The following is an 18785-nucleotide window of genomic DNA, read 5'->3' as shown; positions in this document are numbered from 1 at the left end:
ACAGTTGCTCTGGAGGTACTGTTGTTGTACTCCTCCGGCATATTGTGTCAGTTATTATAGCTGAGCGCAGCTGGGTAGTGTACAGTGCAAGGTTGGGCAGCTGGAGTTGGATAGGTAGTGATGGTGATGTAACTGGGTTAACCTGACTCTGTAGCTGCGCTCTGAGAGAACAGGGGCAGGTTGGGGCGGGGCTCACACCCACCCTATCTGGCTGTACAGGCCGTACCCCACATTACCCCCCCCCCCCCCCCCCATATTGATCCCAAGGGCTATACGCTGAGGCTGGGGTCAGCTCTGGCACAGCCCCAGTAATGAGAACGCTGGCCTCCCATTCCCAAACTCTGCACTCAATCATTCGCCCTCTGTCTGCCGCTCCTGCACCTCCACTCTGCACACCTACCGCACAGCAGCCCGGTTTAAAGAACACACACGCACACAAACAGACAAGCTTGGAAAACGCACACAGACACACACACACAAAGAAATGCACTTGGAAAGACACACACACACAAAAAGAAGCGCACTTGGACACACACACTTGCACACAAATGCGCACGCACGCACACACAGACACACACACAAAGACACACTCAGAAGCACACCCAAGGAGACACGCTCAGAAAGACAGACACATACGCACAAAGAAACACACTGGGAACCTCACACACACAGAAAGAGGCACGCTCGGGACCCCACACACGCGCGCACACACACACTTCCACACACACACACACACACACACAGCAGAGAGATTTGCAGCAGGGCTTTTTTTTTTTTTTTGAGAGGCCTGCAGCTCCCCCAGCCGTCAGGAAGGATGTGCTGTTAGGCCCGCAGGGTGCTGACACTCAGGAGTGCTGCTGAAGCACTTACTGCAGCCAGTCCCCGGCTGCCCGGCTTCCTTCCACAAACCTGAGCTGCTGCCGTCTGCATCTGCGGCGTGTCTGCTGCAGTCTGAGTGAGGACCTCGCTGTGTCCCCCCCCCCGTACGGACGATCGTGACGCAGGGGCGTCGCTGTGGGCCCCGTCGGAGGGGACGTACGGGGAAGCTGCTGCGTTAGAACCTGAAGGGAGCTTTGGGGCTCGGACAGGGACGCTCGCAAACGCACGGCCGACACGCCGAGAGATTGATGGGCTCCCTTTCGTGCAGGAAATCATTGTTTTTTTTTCCCCCCCATTTGAATCCAAAGGCATCATGTGACAAGAGGAACAGAGGGCGGGAGGAGTAGGCACAGCCTGCTGTGAGCAGCTGTAATCCATCTACAAGCTGTCGGTGCGAGTGGATCAGGAAAACCTCCACTCCTCTGGTCCAGGGCGTTTGTCATTCATGCACTGGGGATGAATGGAGTGAGAGACCATCAGGAAGTGGTCATAAACGGATCGCTGGAAAACAAAAGACACTGTCAACAGAAGCAGGCCTGTGTGCTCTGTGGCATGCGGAGCGTTTGGTCCTTTCTCTGCTGGGTCCTCTCTATTTCTGTGAGGACGTCACAGAGGAAGCTGACACCTGCCATTATGCCAGCTACCCCCCCCCAACCCCACACACACACACACACACACACACACACGCACACCCCACGCACACCCCACCTGAACCTCTCATTGCAGCCTCAGCTGGAAGCCATGACCTCCTGTAAACACTGTTCTCTTTTCATGTGTTTGCTCTGTGCTGGAGGTTCAGATGTGAACTTTGGACCGGCCGCGCTCACCTCCTCCCCCCTGTCCAGTGTAAACAGACAGCCTGCTGCACAGTAGCCCCGCGCGACTGACAGACCTGGAGCGGGGCCACGCTTCAGCGGGCAGGCTAACCCGTCTATGCACTGTGATGCGGAGGACCAGCTGTACCTGGAGCCAGACCCTAACTGACAGCGTCAGTAAAGCACAACGCCCATATTGCATTACATCATTTTCACTTCAGCAGACGCTGTTATCCAGACTGACTTACATAGGTTATCATTTTTACATGATGTCCATTTGTACAGCTGGATATTTTACTGAGGCAGTTCTGGGTTAAGTACCTTGCCCAAGGGGACAGTGGAAATGCCCCAGCGGGGAATGGAACCGGCAGCCTTTTGGGTAGGAGTCCTGCTCCGTACCACCATGCTACACTGCCACCCCCTATCATGTACACACAGACACAGGATTCTGAACGCCACCATAGGACTGGTGCAGCAGAGAAGGGGGCACCACCTCAGCCTGTTTATGAGGATGCTGTACAGAAGGAGGCGCGAGGAGCGCTCCCTCTCCGAGCCCCCCTCCGGAGCCCCCCTCCGGAGCGCGCAGACGTCTCCGCTCTGTGTAAATTGGTATGTACGAGGCGTAAATCTGTCTGGGCCCGCCCCCCCCCCCCCCTCAGGGGAGCGCTCAGCCAGCAGCGCTCCCGCCCTGACAGGAGTGATGAATTAGGCAGGTGTTCTCTGCTTTACAGGGGGGGGGTGCGTCTTGGCCGCTCCTCGGAAGACGGATGTTGTGTAAATAACACCTCATGGTGGCAGTGCGGGGGGGATGGGGGTTTGGTGTTAACATGCGCCTCTACCTTTACCATTTCGCGACGGTGATTTAGGAACCATCCCTGACGCGCTCTTTTCCGCTGGCCTTGCACTTTTACGCATGCAGAGCAGATGCTAATGAAGGCCTGCGACTGCCGTTTGATGGATTCCAGGGGCCCCAGCCTTCGTTCACGGCCCTGCTCTGTCTGAGCTTTCTGCTGCCGTCAGCAGACGCTTCTGTATATTTGATAGCGTGTAGATGAAGGTAATGAACCACCTATTTTTTTTTTAAAAAAAAGACCACAGTTTGCGATGGTACATTTGGTACATGCGAGGCGTCATTAGTATATTTAGAGGAATGAGAATGTGTCAGAACCTGACGAATGCGCTGCTCCGTCTGTTATTGTTAAAGTCAAGTCCATAAATTCAGGCGCTGTGCGGATAGGAGGCAGCTGTGACCTACCATAGAGGTGAATGTAATACACAAAAGGAGTTCTTATCAGTGTGTACTGAGGGGGGAAGAAAAGCCATCAAACAAGAACACAAAGCCTGTTATCTGTGAGAATGTGCCGGGACTGCGGAGCACTCGGGCTGGCCTGTGTTTACCGGGCCTATCGGCAGCTGTTCCGTCTGCGGAGCTGTGCTCCTCTCCCCGGCTGGCCTCAGTGCTGCTGGTGGCCGCAGCGCAGGGACTTCAGGAGGCATCGGAGTGGCTGATGAGAACGCGGGTGTGCAATTAGTTTATTTCTCCGCATTGTTTGCTGCAAAGCGATTACACGCTTGGGCAGTGCTGGGGGATTTGGAGCGCCCTAATCATCGCCTCCCTTTTGTAAATCTTCTAACCATCTAGGGGGAATGTCAGATTTGTGTGTGTTAAGGCTGAAGGCATTTATAGGGAGATGTGGAGGGCTGGGTTCGGACCTGGAGCCAGTGTGTACGTGTTTCACAGACTGCGTCACGCCGGAGCGCAGGTCTGGTGTTTGTGTGAGTGTGTGTGTGTGTGATGTTTTACAGACTGCGTCACATTGGAGTGTAGGTCTGGTGTTTGTGTGTGTGTGTGTGTGTGTGTGTGTGTGTGTGTGTGTGATGTTTTACAGACTTCATCACGCTGGAGTGCAGGTCTGGTGTGTGCGTGTGTGTGTGTGTGATGTTTTACAGACTTCATCACGCTGGAGTGCAGGTCTGGTGTGTGTGTGTGTGTGTGTGTGTGTGTGTGTGTGTGTGTGTGTGGATGCATGTGTCTGCGCTGGATTAACAGTGGCTGCAGATCTGCTTGGCTGGCTCTGCCTGCGCCTCTGGCTGCGTAGTAGCGGTCCTGATCCGTCAGGCTCTGTCCGAGGGCGGTCTGCGCTCGCCCTGGCTGCGTGGTAGCGGTCCCGATCCGTCAGGCTCTGTCCGAGGGCGGTCTGCGTTCGCCCTGGCTGCGTGGTAGCGGTCCCGATCCGTCAGGCTCTGTCCGAGGGCGGTCTGCGTTCGCCCTGGCTGCGTGGTAGCGGTCCCGATCCGTCAGGCTCTGTCCGAGGGCGGTCTGCGTTCGCCCTGGCTGCGTGGTAGCGGTCCCGATCCGTCACGCTCTGTCCGAGGGCGGTCTGCGTTCGCCCTGGCTGCGTGGTAGCGGTCCCGATCCGTCACGCTCTGTCCGAGGGCGGTCTGCGTTCGCCCTGGCTGCGTGGTAGCGGTCCCGATCCGTCACGCTCTGTCCGAGGGCGGTCTGCGTTCGCCCTGGCTGCGTGGTAGCGGTCCCGATCCGTCACGCTCTGTCCGAGGGCGGTCTGCGTTCGCCCTGGCTGCGTGGTAGCGGTCCCGATCCGTCAGGCTCTGTCCGAGGGCGGTCTGCGCTCGCCCTGGCTGCGTGGTAGCGGTCCCGATCCGTCAGGCTCTGTCCGAGGGCGGTCTGCGTTCGCCCTGGCTGCGTGGTAGCGGTCCCGATCCGTCAGGCTCTGTCCGAGGGCGGTCTGCGTTCGCCCTGGCTGCGTGGTAGCGGTCCCGATCCGTCACGCTCTGTCCGAGGGCGGTCTGCGCTCGCCCTGGCTGCGTGGTAGCGGTCCCGATCCGTCAGGCTCTGTCCGAGGGCGGTCTGCGCTCGCCCTGGCTGCGTGGTAGCGGTCCCGATCCGTCACGCTCTGTCCGAGGGCGGTCTGCGTGGTAGCGGTCCGGATCCGTCACGCTCTGTCCGAGGGTGGTCTGCGTGGTAGCGGTCCTGAATCCCTCACGCTCTGTCCGAGGGCGGTCTGCGCTCGCCCTGGCTGCCCCTGTGCTCTGCAGCAAAACGCCACCCTCCCACTGCAGCGCTGCAGTCTGCCTGCTCAGCATCGCCCCTGAGCCCCGGGGGGGTGCAGAGACGAGCACTGCGGAAACCAGTGCGTCACAGAACCCCAGCAGCAGGGTCCGGCGATGAGGCTGTGAACATCACATTACATTGTCATTTAACAGATGCTCTTATTCAGAGCAGCTTACATTGATTACAATTTCAGCCATTTATACAACTGAATATTTACCAAGGCAGTACCTCTGTAAATAAGTACCGTGTCCAAGGGTACTACAGTAGTCATTTTATTGCATCATTGTCATTTATTTAATGGATGCTGTGGTCCAGAGTGACTTACATAGTTTAGAGTTATATCTGTTAGTACAGCTAGATATTTAGAGGCAGTTGTGGGTAAAGTACCTTGCCCAAGGGTACAACAGCAGTGCCACAGCAACCTTTTGGATATTAGCCCTGCTCCTTATCCCCCTGAATGCATCGTTTTGGTTAGTATCCCTGCTCCTAACCCCCACCGAACAATCAAACCAAGCCATAAGCTTGCGCAAGTGCCACGAGCTGACCGGGTTTAGGCTGCTATTGTAATGGCCTGTACGCACGTGCCGGGCCTCCTTACTGCGTCCGGCTGAGGTCAGTGTCATGTTGTCATTGGCTCCCAGTCCGTCACGGATCACGCGGCCGGCAGAGTCAAACGCGGCCGATGGCTTAAGTGGTTGGGTAGATGAGTACATCCGCCGCGTTGTGAAGGCGCCAAAGGGCGCTAAAGTAACGCAGGCCTGCAAAGAGCTTTAGCATAACAAGATCGCAGCAGGCATGCGCTCGGCAGGTGACCGGACTGCACCTGAGGGCGGGTGAAGAGGCCGGCGTCTCAGTGAGCGTGAACCCCAGGGCAGCGTCCCCCTCTTTGGCCAGCCCTGCCGTGGGGGAGGACACGCCGGGTCGTGTGCCAGTGGGTCTGGCACCCGCTCTCCCTCTCTGACGCCGGCTCACCCCGGCGTCCTGTTCCCAAGGCCTAGCGGGGTGAAAACGCTCTCTGTCACGTGCGGCCGCGAGTGCCGCGGGCTCCAAGCTGATTAACAGCGCGCCGTGTGTTCTGAGCTCAGAGCTCTGCGGAGCCACTCTGCTCGGACCTGTCTGGGCTGCGGGTGGACGCTCGTGGAATGCGTTAAACGGAGGAGCACACCTGCGTTTTGCTGTCGAACATGCGCAAGGTAAAGTAAAACGCAGCCAGCAGTATACTTTAGGGGATCTCGGCTTGTCGGAGCTTCTGCGAACAACCTGACGGAAGGACAGTCAGGGATTTCCAGAGGCAACAGAGTTACTACACTGTGCCTGGTCTGCTGGGATTTGTTTGCGTTGTGGCTCTAAGCTGAATAACTGCAAAAACCTTCATTTAAAGTCTTTTAAACGGTTGGTTAATGCCGCATAGTGTTGGGTGGGGGAGCTCAGGATGTGTTTGGGTTCCTGCGGTGACAGATGTTGCCTGCAGTGTTGGGGGAGAGTGGGGTTGGAGCACAGTTGAACCTGGTTTTCAGTGTGGTAGCTGCTACCAGCCCCCCTCCGCCCACCCCTACTCCCCCTGGTATTGTGGTATCATTGGCATGTTTTGAGAGTGATGTTGTTATGACGAGGTTGTCATTAGCCAGCAGCAATTACGGCCTCCGATCGCTCTGTAAAAGCATTTGCAGGGGATGATGCAATGATTATCCGAGGGGAGCTGATGGGAAGAGGAGGCCCCAGCCCGCCCGCCCGGCCTCCCGTCAGCGGTAACGTAACCCTCGAGCGCGAGAATCCCACGCCTGCCTGTGGCGCGGTCCCCCTCTGATCGCCCGCTCGCAGACGTGGGCTGCGGTCGCGTTATTGTAGATCGGGTGTCTGTTGGCGGTCCGTCCCGGAGTTTTTATTGCTTTTGCGCTGGCTGGAGGCCCGCGTTAGGGTTGCTGATCTTCCCTTCGGCTGTTGCAGGGTAAGGCTACGGCACTCTGTCTGTGATGGTGTGTGGGGTGTCACGCGCTTCATCCGTTCTGCCGAATCCCTCTGTTTTTAAGAAACGCCTGAAGACACAGCTCTTCCACACTCACCTGAATCACTACCACCTAAAACAATTTCTTTTGTCCTAAACTGTTTTCCTTTAATAAAAAAAATATGCTTTAATGCACTTGGATCTCTACCAGCTAGCTAACTTGGTCATGCAGCACTTGTAATATTGTGACTCTGTATGGCTTTCACTTGTGTTGTACTCCGCCTCCCTTGTAAGTCCCTTTGGATAAAAGCATCTGCAAAATGAATACATTTAATGTAAAAATGGCTGGCTGGTGTGTGTATGATGTGTTTTTCTGGTCCTGTCTCCTCCCTTCCTGCAGAAGGAGTTTGCGGCCCCCCCTCCCCTGCTGTTCCGGAAGCTCAGTAACCCGGACCTGTCCCCCGCGGCGGGGAAGACCAAGCTGCACCGGCAGCTGAGCCAGGACGACAGCCGCGCTCGCCGCAGCAGCATGGCCAGCGGGCTGACCGGTGAGGAGGTCCCCGCTCCCGCACGCGCGCGCGCACACACACACCGCACACACACACACCACACACACACGCACACACACCGCACACACCAAACACACACCACACTCACACACACACGCGCACATACACACACACATACACACACACACACAACACACACACACACACACACACACGCGGTCACCACACACACACCACACACACACGCACACACACGCCGCACACACACACACACACACACGCCACACACACACACACACACACACACACACACACACACACACACACACACACACACACACTCACACACACACACACACACACTCTCACACCACACACACACGCACACACACGCGGTCACCACACACACGCACACGCACTCACTCTCACACTCACACACACGCGGTCACCACACACACGCCGCACACACACGCACACACACGCCGCACACACACACACACACACGCCACACACACACACACACACACACACACACACACACACACTCACACTCACACACACACACTCTCACACCACACACACACGCACACACACGCGGTCACCACACACACGCACACGCACTCACTCTCACACTCACACACACGCGGTCACCACACACACACACTCTCACACCACACACACGCACGCACACTCACTCACCTCACACACACACCTCACACACACACACACACACCACACACACACACACACACTCACTCTCACACTCACACACAAGCGGTCACCACACACACTCACACACACACACACCACACACACGGTCACCACACACACACGCGCGCGCACACACACACACTCTCACACCACACACACGCACGCACACTCACTCACCTCACACACACACAACACACACGGTCACCACACACACTACGCACACACACACGCACGCACACACACACTCTCACACTCACATACACGCGGTCTCCACACACACACACTCACTCTCAAACTCACACACACCACACACACACACACCGCACACACACACACTCTCACACCACACACACACGGTCACCACACACACACACGCGCACACACGGTCAACACGCACGCACGCACGCACGCACACACACACACACACGGTCACCACACACACACACGCACACTCACTCACCTCACACACACTCACACCACACACACACGGTCACCACACACACCACGCACACACACACACACTCACACATGCACGCACACTCACTGACTCTCACACTCACACACAAGCGGTCACCACACACACTCACACACACACACCACACACGCACGTGCACACACATGTGCCCGCGCACACACACACACACGGTCACCACACACACACACGCACACTCACTCACCTCACACACACACACACCACACACACACGGTCACCACACACACCACGCACACACACACATTCACACATGCACGCACACTCACTGACTCTCACACTCACACACAAGCGGTCACCACACACACTCACACACGCACGCGCACACACATGTGCCCGCGCTCACACACACCACACAAAATTCGCACGCACGCACGTACACGCTACACACATACGCGCACACACATGCACGCACACACACACAAAATATACACACACACCTCCTCACTCCTACATGCAAATTCACACATACCCACACCCACACATCTACTCACACTCCTTCACTCTTACTCCCACACCATGCACACAGCTGCATATGTGTACAAAAACCACACACACATGCACACACACCCATGTCGTTTTGCATTCACATTCATGCACACACACACACACAGAAACGTGTGCACAAACACACGCCCACCCTGATACATATGATATGCACCCTGACACAGATTCACTCTGCCACGTAGACAGGGTGCGTGAATCTCAGGCGGGCAGCCATAGTGCTGCACCAGCGTGTCGGCAGGCACATTATCTCCAGCAGAAACAGGCATTCCCACACACGCGCTGAAGAGCGCTCCTGTCTGCAGCGGGAACGGCTCTGCGTACTCGCAGCGTTAACTGGCTGTGCCGAATGACGCCTCATAGCTGGAATACCTCTGCGGGCCCGGGAAAGCTGTGCGTGTGTCAGCAGAGAGGGAGGTCTCTCCGTCCTCCCTGTCCTTGCCCTGTGCCATAAATCACAGCCAGCGCACGGCCCCTCTGCAGCTGCACGCCGTCTCGGAGATCCCGTTCTGTCAGCACCAGCAGAGCTCATCCTCTGGGCCTGTGAGCTGTGTCTCTCCCCCCCCCAATGTGAGACCGAGTCCCTTACACAGGGCTCTCAGTGATGAATGGATTCTCACTGCTCTGAAACCAGTGACTTCGTCTGGAAGTCAAATAGCGAGTAACAGCATAAGTCAGGCTGAACTGTGCTTTCACATCGGCATGCGGCACCGGCCCGTTCCGTTTCCTGTGTCAGTAGATTGCTCAGTCCGTCCCTGGCCGATTGCGGCCGGTATCTGCGGGGTCTGCAGCAGCAGCAGTTCATTGCATTCTGTTGTAATGAATGTGTGTTTATTTGCTTGGCAGGTGTCCATGAATGTGTAAAGCCTAAGTGCGTGTGTGTTGACAGCAGTTGACCTTGGCTCTGTGCATCACCCCCCCCCCCCCCTCGCCCCCCAGGGAAGCAGCTCTTGCCGCTGTCCAGCAGTATGCACAGCGGGGTCAGCCAGCTGGAGCCCAACAACATGGTGCGGATGAGGAACCAGTCGCTCGGCCAATCGGCGCCCTCGCTGACAGCTGGATTGGTGAGTACCGCCTAGCCGCTGCGCACGCGCGCACACATACACGTACACACACACACACACACACGCACACACACACACACATACAGACACACACACACACATGTACACACACACACACACGCTGCTGGTACACGCGTGCGTACACACATATGCGCACACACACTATTACACATATGCACACATGGGCGCACACATACACACTCATACACATGTACAGGCACAAACACAGACACATATTCATGCACACAGGCTCGCACAGGCACACAGTCACATAGTCACACTGGCACTCAGGTCAAGTGCAGATGTAGGCAGGTACGCCAAGGCACATATCCACACACCTGCAAGCGCTTACACAACATGTCTGACGTATGTATCATATGCACAGACAGACACATAACTTACACGGCACACACTTAAACATTCACAAGACACATGTCCACACAAGTGCACACGCAGGCGCAAAACAACATCTGTTTTTTCGAGTAAATCACACAGCACATAACTCCATGGAGCCCAGAGACGGGGCCCTGCCTGTCTTAGATGTCATCGCTTGGACGTATCGGTGGCATGGAGTATGTCCTATTACATAAGCCAGTTCAACCTCATGGTTACATGTGGAATTTGGAATGTGGAATTGTGGCGTGTCAGATCAGAAATCATCTCATACTGTGGCTTTGTTTTTTCCCACAAATGTTTAACTTTTTATATTAACAGTTTTTTATCCACATGAGGTCATTATGAGTGCTAAAAAAGAGAATATGAATGGTTTTCCACAGTCTTTGTTAGCCCTCATCCTGGGGGCATATTCTCCATGCTGGTTTTCATTCCAGCTAAGCTCTCAGTTAATTAGGTTTGAGTGGGCTGTTAATTGAACACTGATCTTGATTTGACATCGCTTAAAAAGTAACTGCTGTTAGGGCTGATTGTGTACTGAGCCGTTGTGGGTAGTTGAAAATGTTTGTTCCAAAACAAGGATGCAAGTACAGGTGTTTCTGAATGTTATTTGCATTCATTTAAGCCAAGTAATCTGACACGCCTCTTGAAAGTACTCGGTCTTAGGGTAGCATGGCAAGGTTAGTGTAAATAAATAAAGCACTGATGTAAGTGTTGTGGAAAAGAACCACTGACAACAAATCTCAGTGACGGCACAGACATGGTTCCGCATTTTGCCTGACTTTAGATTCACAGTGATAGGAGGTGTGGGATTTGAATCTGTACGTAAAAGGTTAGAAGTGAAACCACCCAGCCGCCTAGCGTTACAGCATGTGCAAGCTCGTTCAGCACGATGACTACCATGGGTGATAACTGGAGCATGAGTGTGTCCGAGTGAGAGTGGTGTGACTCACGTCTGATCTGACCGACATATGAAAGGCATTTAGGGCACAGTCTGCGTCATTACCTGCATTGTAGCTCAACAGCGCCTCCTGGTGTTTGTGTGTGTGTAGTGCTGCACCTCAGGAATGATCTTAAGCTTCCACATTGGCAGATGTTTTACGAGTATAAAGATTAGCCACTGTTTCATTGATGATAGATCATATGATGTCATTATCTGCTTTACCGGTACATGCTAACAAACAAGAGAATTAGGCGCATTACTTCGCTAAGCAGACAGATATGCTGGAATGCTTGAAGCAACCTACCAAACATGATCTGCATTATCCACTCCTTTTACTGACAGTTTATTTCATTCAGGAACTTTGACTACAACAGAGCATTCTTGTGTGTGCGATTTTTACAAACATGCTCAGCTGGATGTATGTGATAACACAAAATTACACATAATAAAGACAGAGTATACTCTCAATTGTGTTTACCATGATATTGAGACCAGTGTTAAATGCATGTTTCTCAGGAACACGCTATGAGGAGGTATCAGTTTATATAATGCCCTGCGAAACAGTACCTAAGCAATGCTCAGCTGCAACACATCAATTTTAATGGAAAAAAAGATTATTTTAATTCTCATAAGATAGAAACTCAGATTAAAGCAAAGCTGTACTTTGATAGTATCGTATAATTTCCTGTATTGGAATTATCAGAGTATGCTCTTGCCTAGTACATTGCACTTCACTTACTAGTATAAAATACCATAAATAAAAAATCAGATACAAGAAATACTGATATAGGAATCATCAGCATGTAGTGATCAGAAACACGGTGACAGAATCTTTCCATTTCAAGGTTAAGCAATCTGCTCATAAGATTCAATTTAGGTTCACTTACAACGTTTAATGTAAGTCGCTTTGGATAAAAGCATCTGCTAAATAAATAAGTGTAAATGTAAATGTAATGCATTTAACAACATTTTTACTCAGTGGAGCACAATGGTGCATAATAAATGCAAAAAAAACTGTTAAAATTCATTCTGTTTATCTGCTGCACTAATTACCAAAGCACCTGGCACATGTCGACCTTTGAGGGAAAATTTGTACAGTTTAGGTAAGTGCTTTGATGCCAATGTATATGGCAGGGATTAGAAAGGCCATTCTGTAGATGAAAGATGCTTTTTTGCAGACGGTAAAAGGTCATCTTTGAAGACCTGTGCGAAGGACTTTTCTCCATTAATTGAAAGAAAACCTTTATTAATACCCCCATTTTACCCATTCATGTGGAGCTCTGCTTTTAAAAATCAACTGCTTACGAGAATGTATGGATGTGATTGTCATAAGCAGAGTGCATTGTGCTGTGTTGTCAGTGAGCAGTGATGGGAGTTCTGACCTGCTGTACTGCACCACTAGATGGCAACATCGCTTTTAGATTGGTACATACATCATACACGAACATATATCAGTTCCATTGTCAGAAACAGAGCTAAACATATTTACTGACCTGACCAGAGCTCTTCAGGGCCATTATGAATCATGAATGCTCTGGGTCCAGCTAGAAAAATTGCGGTCACCTATTACAAACACTTTCACTACATAAAGTCTGGCAAACCTGCTTCAGTATATTTATAGCTGTGGGATTACTTTCAGAAATGTACAGCAACACTCTATTTGTTTCTTTCCTCAAAGCTTATACAATATTAGTGTGGAAATTGGCTACGGTGAGCACTCTGATCTTTTCGAAGGTTGCCATATATAGACATGAAGAACATAATGATCTTCACTGTGAATACAGAGATCAGGGCCTCTTTTCTGTTTGCCGCTCAGATGCTGACCTTCTGCTAACATGCAGCAATATATTTACTTACGTAAGCCAATTCAACCCTCTATATTGAGGATTCCTATTCAAAGGATTGAAAGGAAAATATATCACTGAAAATATGAATGACGCTCATAATGGATAAAACTACACTGAATAGTTTTTTCTCATTGGTATTTCACTGTCCCTTTATCAACTACAGCGCTTTTAAGTATAAGGCTTGATATAAGGTTATCTTAAGCACAGAATGACTGATAAGAATGTTCTAAAACATCAGTAGAAAGTCCGGGATGTGGCAGGTTCAGTCTGAAGCGCGCTAATGTAGATGTAAGCTGTGAGATGTAAGATCTTCAGTGATAGAGATTGTCAATATGTGAGGACTTAGTTAGTTAGCCATCTAATTGTATCATTTGCCTAAAATCACGAATAAATTTGTCACTGTGCCGAGGCTTTTCTCATTTTAGCAATCTAATCCATGCATTTTAAAGAAGCGCCATCTTCTAGTTTCATTATGAATTCACTTTGATCTAGTGTATGCCTTTGTCTGGTTCTGTTCTGAGTTAAAATTGAAGTAGTCTCTTCAGGCATTTGTGATAATACATTTAATACTATACACATTTTAATAAAAGTCATCCTTTGCCTTCATTCGCTTCAATTTATTCTTTACTTGTATGCTCTCTGTTTAAAAGCTGGAAACAGTTCTTCTCTGTACTTCCTGTAATGTAATGTAATTTTTGTCTAGAGCATCTATCATTTTTATAATTAGTTATCGAAACTGAGCACAGTATTCCAAAAGTGGTCAAAGGTATTAGATAGATTCACTAGAACCTCCTTGGACTTTTTTTCTGTAAACACAGAATTTCTGTCTTGTATTTACTCTTTAACTGTTTCAGAACAATGTCTAGATCCTGACAGAGTTGTATTAATAATGAAGTCTGCGGAGGGACGTTTTATCTTACTGTGGTGACAATTTACCTCTCACTTGACCTTCGCCCTCACTGGTTTTGTTCTTATATCATATTTTTGGTCATCGCGGTGATTGCCAAGCTTGTGATGATGTATTAAGAATCAAGGTCAGGAAAATACGTAAGAATCAATGCTAGTAAAATGAATCCTAGGGGTTCAGTAGGAGTTACACTGACCTTCCCAGGGTGCCCCAGGGCTCTTGTCTTCCCTGTTAATAAGTAATTGGTTATAATAATCTCATCTGAGGTGAATTATCACATCATATCAAGAATGATCACATTATATTAAAGGTTATTATCACATCATATTAAGCTAATGTGCTTGTCAAGCTTGTAATGTCAAGCCGTGTAATATAATATCACATGATATGCGGTAAATGTATACTAAATTAATTAAAAACAATCTTTTTCTCCCCTGTAAACTACATCCCCTCATCACCTGCCCCCTGAAACTGGTCGTTGCTGATAGAAAAACTATGGAAACTCTTTGTCCCCTACTCCAGCTCTGCAGTTTCCGTTTCTGATAGATGCATGTTTTATTTCGGAGGTTTGTTGAGGTCAGTAATGTAGCAGTGAACAGTGAGGTTCACACACCTCCTGTAACGTCACGTGTTAACATTAATGCCAAGCCCAGGCCCTCGTTCCAGTCCACCGCATGAGTCCCCCGGATGACTGTCCGTGTGACGTCAAAGCACGCACTGTGGGAGTCTGGGATTGGAACGCATCGCTCGTTTTTGCACTCTTAACCGCTTCTTTTGAAGCTCCGCAGCTCGAGCCCGTCTCCAGCGACAGCGCGCCGCCGTTAGGCAGCCGAAATGTGCAGCGGAGGAGGCAGCGAAGGAGCAGGCATCTGGGACAGGTCCCCTCCCGCTCGGCAGATGGCATTGGCCCGATGGCTGCGCTGATCCTGAGCGGGCCCTGGAGGTGCGCGGCGGTGTGGAACACATGGCGTGGAACACCCGCACACCTGGTGACGCTGCCCGCCGCCAGGTGTCCGGGCAGTGCCGGAGAGCTGAGGGGACGTTGCGGACGGAGGGGTTAGGACGGGACGCCGCATCTGTGCAGGCTGCGCCATATGCACGGCTTAGATCATTCCACTCAAGCTCCTTAGGCACATAATATTAACGCAGCTCTTGCTGAGGCCTGCAGTGTGTAGCACACTGCATCCGTCAGCGACATCCACCCAAGCACAGGCGCAGGTATAAAACATGAGGCTTATTTAAGGAGCCCTCGTTAAAAACAACACGCAGGCCTGATCCCAGGGGTCCACTTTGATGATTTTTAACATTCATTGTTATAAGTATTTTGCAGGAGCTGTAAGAATGCGCATTGATGTATATAGCTGAGAAGCGGATGGGCGCTGGGATTGATGTTGCTGTGTCTGTATGATGAAAGCCAGTCAGGATTGTGAGTGGGAAAGAGCTGAAGAAGGCAGGGAGGAGAGCTGTCATATTTGTCTCCGACTGGTTGAGTGGTGCACCATTAGTAAGTCTTATTTACTGATATTAAAGTCCAGGTGTTTTTCCTTGTATTGAAACTGAAGGCTGAGATGTGGGGGGAAGAGACAAGGAAGGGGGTTGAATGAGGATATCATTTACATATTGCAAAATTTACATACAATTTGCATTTGCACAACAAAATAAAATGAGTAAGGAATAAGAATAAATGCTAAAAGGTATGCTATTGTTCTGTTCTAGAATATGTTTTTGTTTTTTTTTTTTTTTTGCCTCATCATTAAATATACCCAGCTGGTCACAGGAGACCTGGCAAGGCTTTTGAAATAAATGCTACATACTCTGGAAAAAAAAAAATGCTGCCTCTCTCTTTTAACTCTCGTGTGAATTAGCATCTCTTTTCTATTGCAAATTTTTATACCTCCAGTATACGGGAGACGTCCAAGAGCCGGAAAGGTCAAGCACTTCCAAATGAAGTAAGGACGTTTTTTTTTTCCCCGATTCAAGGTTTCGGTTTATTTATTCATGCTTTTATTTCCAGTGCTTCGTATCTGTTTCAAAAGCTCCATGAATGCATTACCGGGGCATTCAGTCCTGGTCCTTTGTCAAGCCCCATTCATTTGGTTGAAGAGTACAGCTGCTTCCAAAAAGAAAGCGTGCAGCAATTAAATCTGCACGGCTCAATTTTGCATAAAGAAATGGGTGGTACGGCCAAAAAAAAAAAAAAAAACAACAAAATACATGCAATTAAATAAAGCAGACAGGCTCAAACACACTTTGGTAGGAAGACACTCAGCTGGGGTCTATTGCATGAAACTCTCTATTGCATGAAACTCTCTGCGAGCTGCTGCCTGGCCATGTGAAACATGTAATCATGGGAAGGGCCCGGATGCCTCATGAGCTCTGCAGTGGTGAACTCTGAAATATCTGAGGCGGGGTATAAGCCAAGACCTTCCAGATGGTTTAACATGTCTGTAACCCTGAGGCAGAGTAAAAACATATATTTACTTTGATAGACGTGCGTGTGCGTCCGCCTGCTGCTCGTGCAGAAGTCAAAGTTATAAGGATTCAGAAACTTTGTGTCTTAGTCATCACCATAAAATATAATGCAAAAAAGTATTTTGCAGCTATAAACAGAACCTTATGTTGAAGAGTTCACTGTGTTCTTTGTTGAAATATGCATGAGAGCATTATAAATAATTACTTTAAGGGACCCTAAACTGCATAGCCCCTGGGGTTGGAGCAGGCAAAGTGAAGACGGCTTAAATAGAGGGGATCTGGGTGACCAGACTGTTCGGAATCTCTCCTGGAAAAAGCCTGCTTTTCTCCAGGCCCGGACGGTGTCGGCCCTGCGCCGACCGCGTAGGCGTGCGTGTCTGCCAGCCCGTTTCCGCTCCGCATCTCCGCGAGAAACCGCGGCTCAGGACCGCAGGAAGTCCCGGGACGAGGGGGATGACTCACGCTTTCCCTCGGCGTCAGAAAATCCGTTATTCCTCTCCGCATCTCCTTTGGCCCGCGGCCTCCGTCTGGGCTGGCAGCGTTCATAATTCATGCGTAAAAGAGGGCGCGCGGAGGGAATCACCTGGTGTGGGAGCTCTGCGGATAGCTGCTCTCAGCCCAGATACGGGCCGCCCTGAGAGGTGTGCCAGGAGGCGCGCGCCACCGCCCGGGCCTGGCTCGGGGACGATGCGGATCCGCTGCGGCGGGGGAAAGTGGGGCAGCCGGGCCGGCGGGCGGGAGCATGCGTGGGCGGGTTTGGGTCGGGCCTGCGGAGCGTTCCTTTCCACTGCAGTGATCTGGCACCGGCCCCCGTTACGTAAAAAGGAAACGGCTCCGGCGGCGGTGGGACTGCTGTGGGATGCATTATGCAGAGGCCCAGTGACGAGGCTGCGCACTCAAGGCTGCTAAAATGCGCGTTTTATTTAGCTGAAAAAATGGGAAAGAAGATGCACGTATATAATGGTGGACTGATGGCTTATCATGTATAAACAAGTCCATGATTAATCTCTGCCTGGAGCGAGTGAATGGAGAGCTTCCCTGGTTGCTTCCCTGTACACATTTCTTATTCTGTTATTTAACCCGCTTGAAGAGAGAGTAAATACCATTTGGCAAATAAAGCGGCTGGATTGATATGGTTTCCTTTAATAATTTTCATGCTCTTCAAATTTGGCATCTGTATAATCTATAAATGATGAATCGTGTTGTTGGATCTTGGCAATCTTCTTGCTAATTCACCTTTCTGCATGCTTTTTGAAGTTTGTTGTGCTGTGTCTTTTATTCCTCAGGAGAGGTTTCTATCTACAGACTCATCTACGTTATCTTTTATTTAATATGTACATTCAACAGAGCAACCTATTATGCCATGAAATTTCTCTTCATATTCAGTCGGTAAGAAAAGAACATTGATGGGAGTACACAGATGGTCTTCATGAATGTTTATAAGGGTGAACTGAGGATAGTGGAAAAATATATGCAGGTATGATTAATGCATAGGAAACCATTACACCTGAAAGTCAGATAAAGGCTGTATGTATTGGAATTGGCTGGGTAATTCTACAACTAGTCAGTTTTCAGTATTCAGTTTTGCTTTTTCAGTGAGCCAGGGGAGAGGCATTAGTACATAGACATATCTGTGTGATTGATTTTAAACTTGCTACCATGTTGTGTGTCTTGCAAAGCAATGACCTCAGAATTGCTAACCTGGGGTGCAGTCAACCCAACCAGGTGAATGCCTCAGGAAGTGGATGATTGATTGGCTGTAGGCAGCTTTACACAATAACACATCTGTCTCACACTAATAACATATATGGATTGTGAACTCTGGTCCAGGGGCTTTCGTGCTATAGCATGTGTTAGCATAAGACATTGCATAGAAGGAACTGCCCAACTGCAGAAGGGTCAGCTGGGCTTGAGGTTCTTGATTTGGGTCGTTAGCGCTGGTGGTCGAAATGCTTGTGAGCAGTGTGTGCGTCCTCCACCAGGCTGTGTTAGCTGTTCCTTCCCTGTGTTTCTGACAGCACAAAGTGCAGCATTAGCAATAACACAGTTTTGTGTTCCAGGACCGTCTCAGGTGAAGCTGACAGCAGCAGGGGGAGCCCGCAGCTCCCGGCTCGGTTTTGGATGGAGAGCGCCGCTCCATCCCCGGCGATGAGCTGTTGAAATTTTGGCTGAGTGTAGGCAGACCGTCCATCACCTTTGCCTCCCTGCATATTTTTCCGCCTCATTGTTATGC

The 18785-nt window shown here is 50.5% G+C and overlaps 1 protein-coding gene across 4 annotated transcripts in view; it reads left to right on the top strand.

Annotated features, from left to right (window-relative positions):
• Nucleotides 1-18785, top strand: part of mast2 (microtubule associated serine/threonine kinase 2) — a 140310-nt gene that overhangs the window by 20554 nt on the left and 100971 nt on the right. For 3 of the 4 annotated variants that reach the window (XM_036522488.1, XM_036522485.1, XM_036522487.1), the window contains exon 1: nucleotides 9930-9990. In XM_036522488.1, coding sequence (XP_036378381.1) covers nucleotides 9931-9990 — 60 coding nt within the window. In that variant the 5' untranslated portion in view covers nucleotide 9930. Of the gene's footprint in view, nucleotides 1-7112; nucleotides 7261-9865; nucleotides 9991-18785 lie in introns of those variants that run through there. The other variant, XM_036522490.1, reaches the window with a different exon arrangement.

Source organism: Megalops cyprinoides, chromosome 2 (genome assembly GCF_013368585.1).
Source record: "Megalops cyprinoides isolate fMegCyp1 chromosome 2, fMegCyp1.pri, whole genome shotgun sequence".
In the NCBI taxonomy this organism is placed as follows: Eukaryota; Metazoa; Chordata; class Actinopteri; order Elopiformes; family Megalopidae; genus Megalops; species Megalops cyprinoides.
This window is presented reverse-complemented; position numbering and strand designations above follow the sequence as displayed.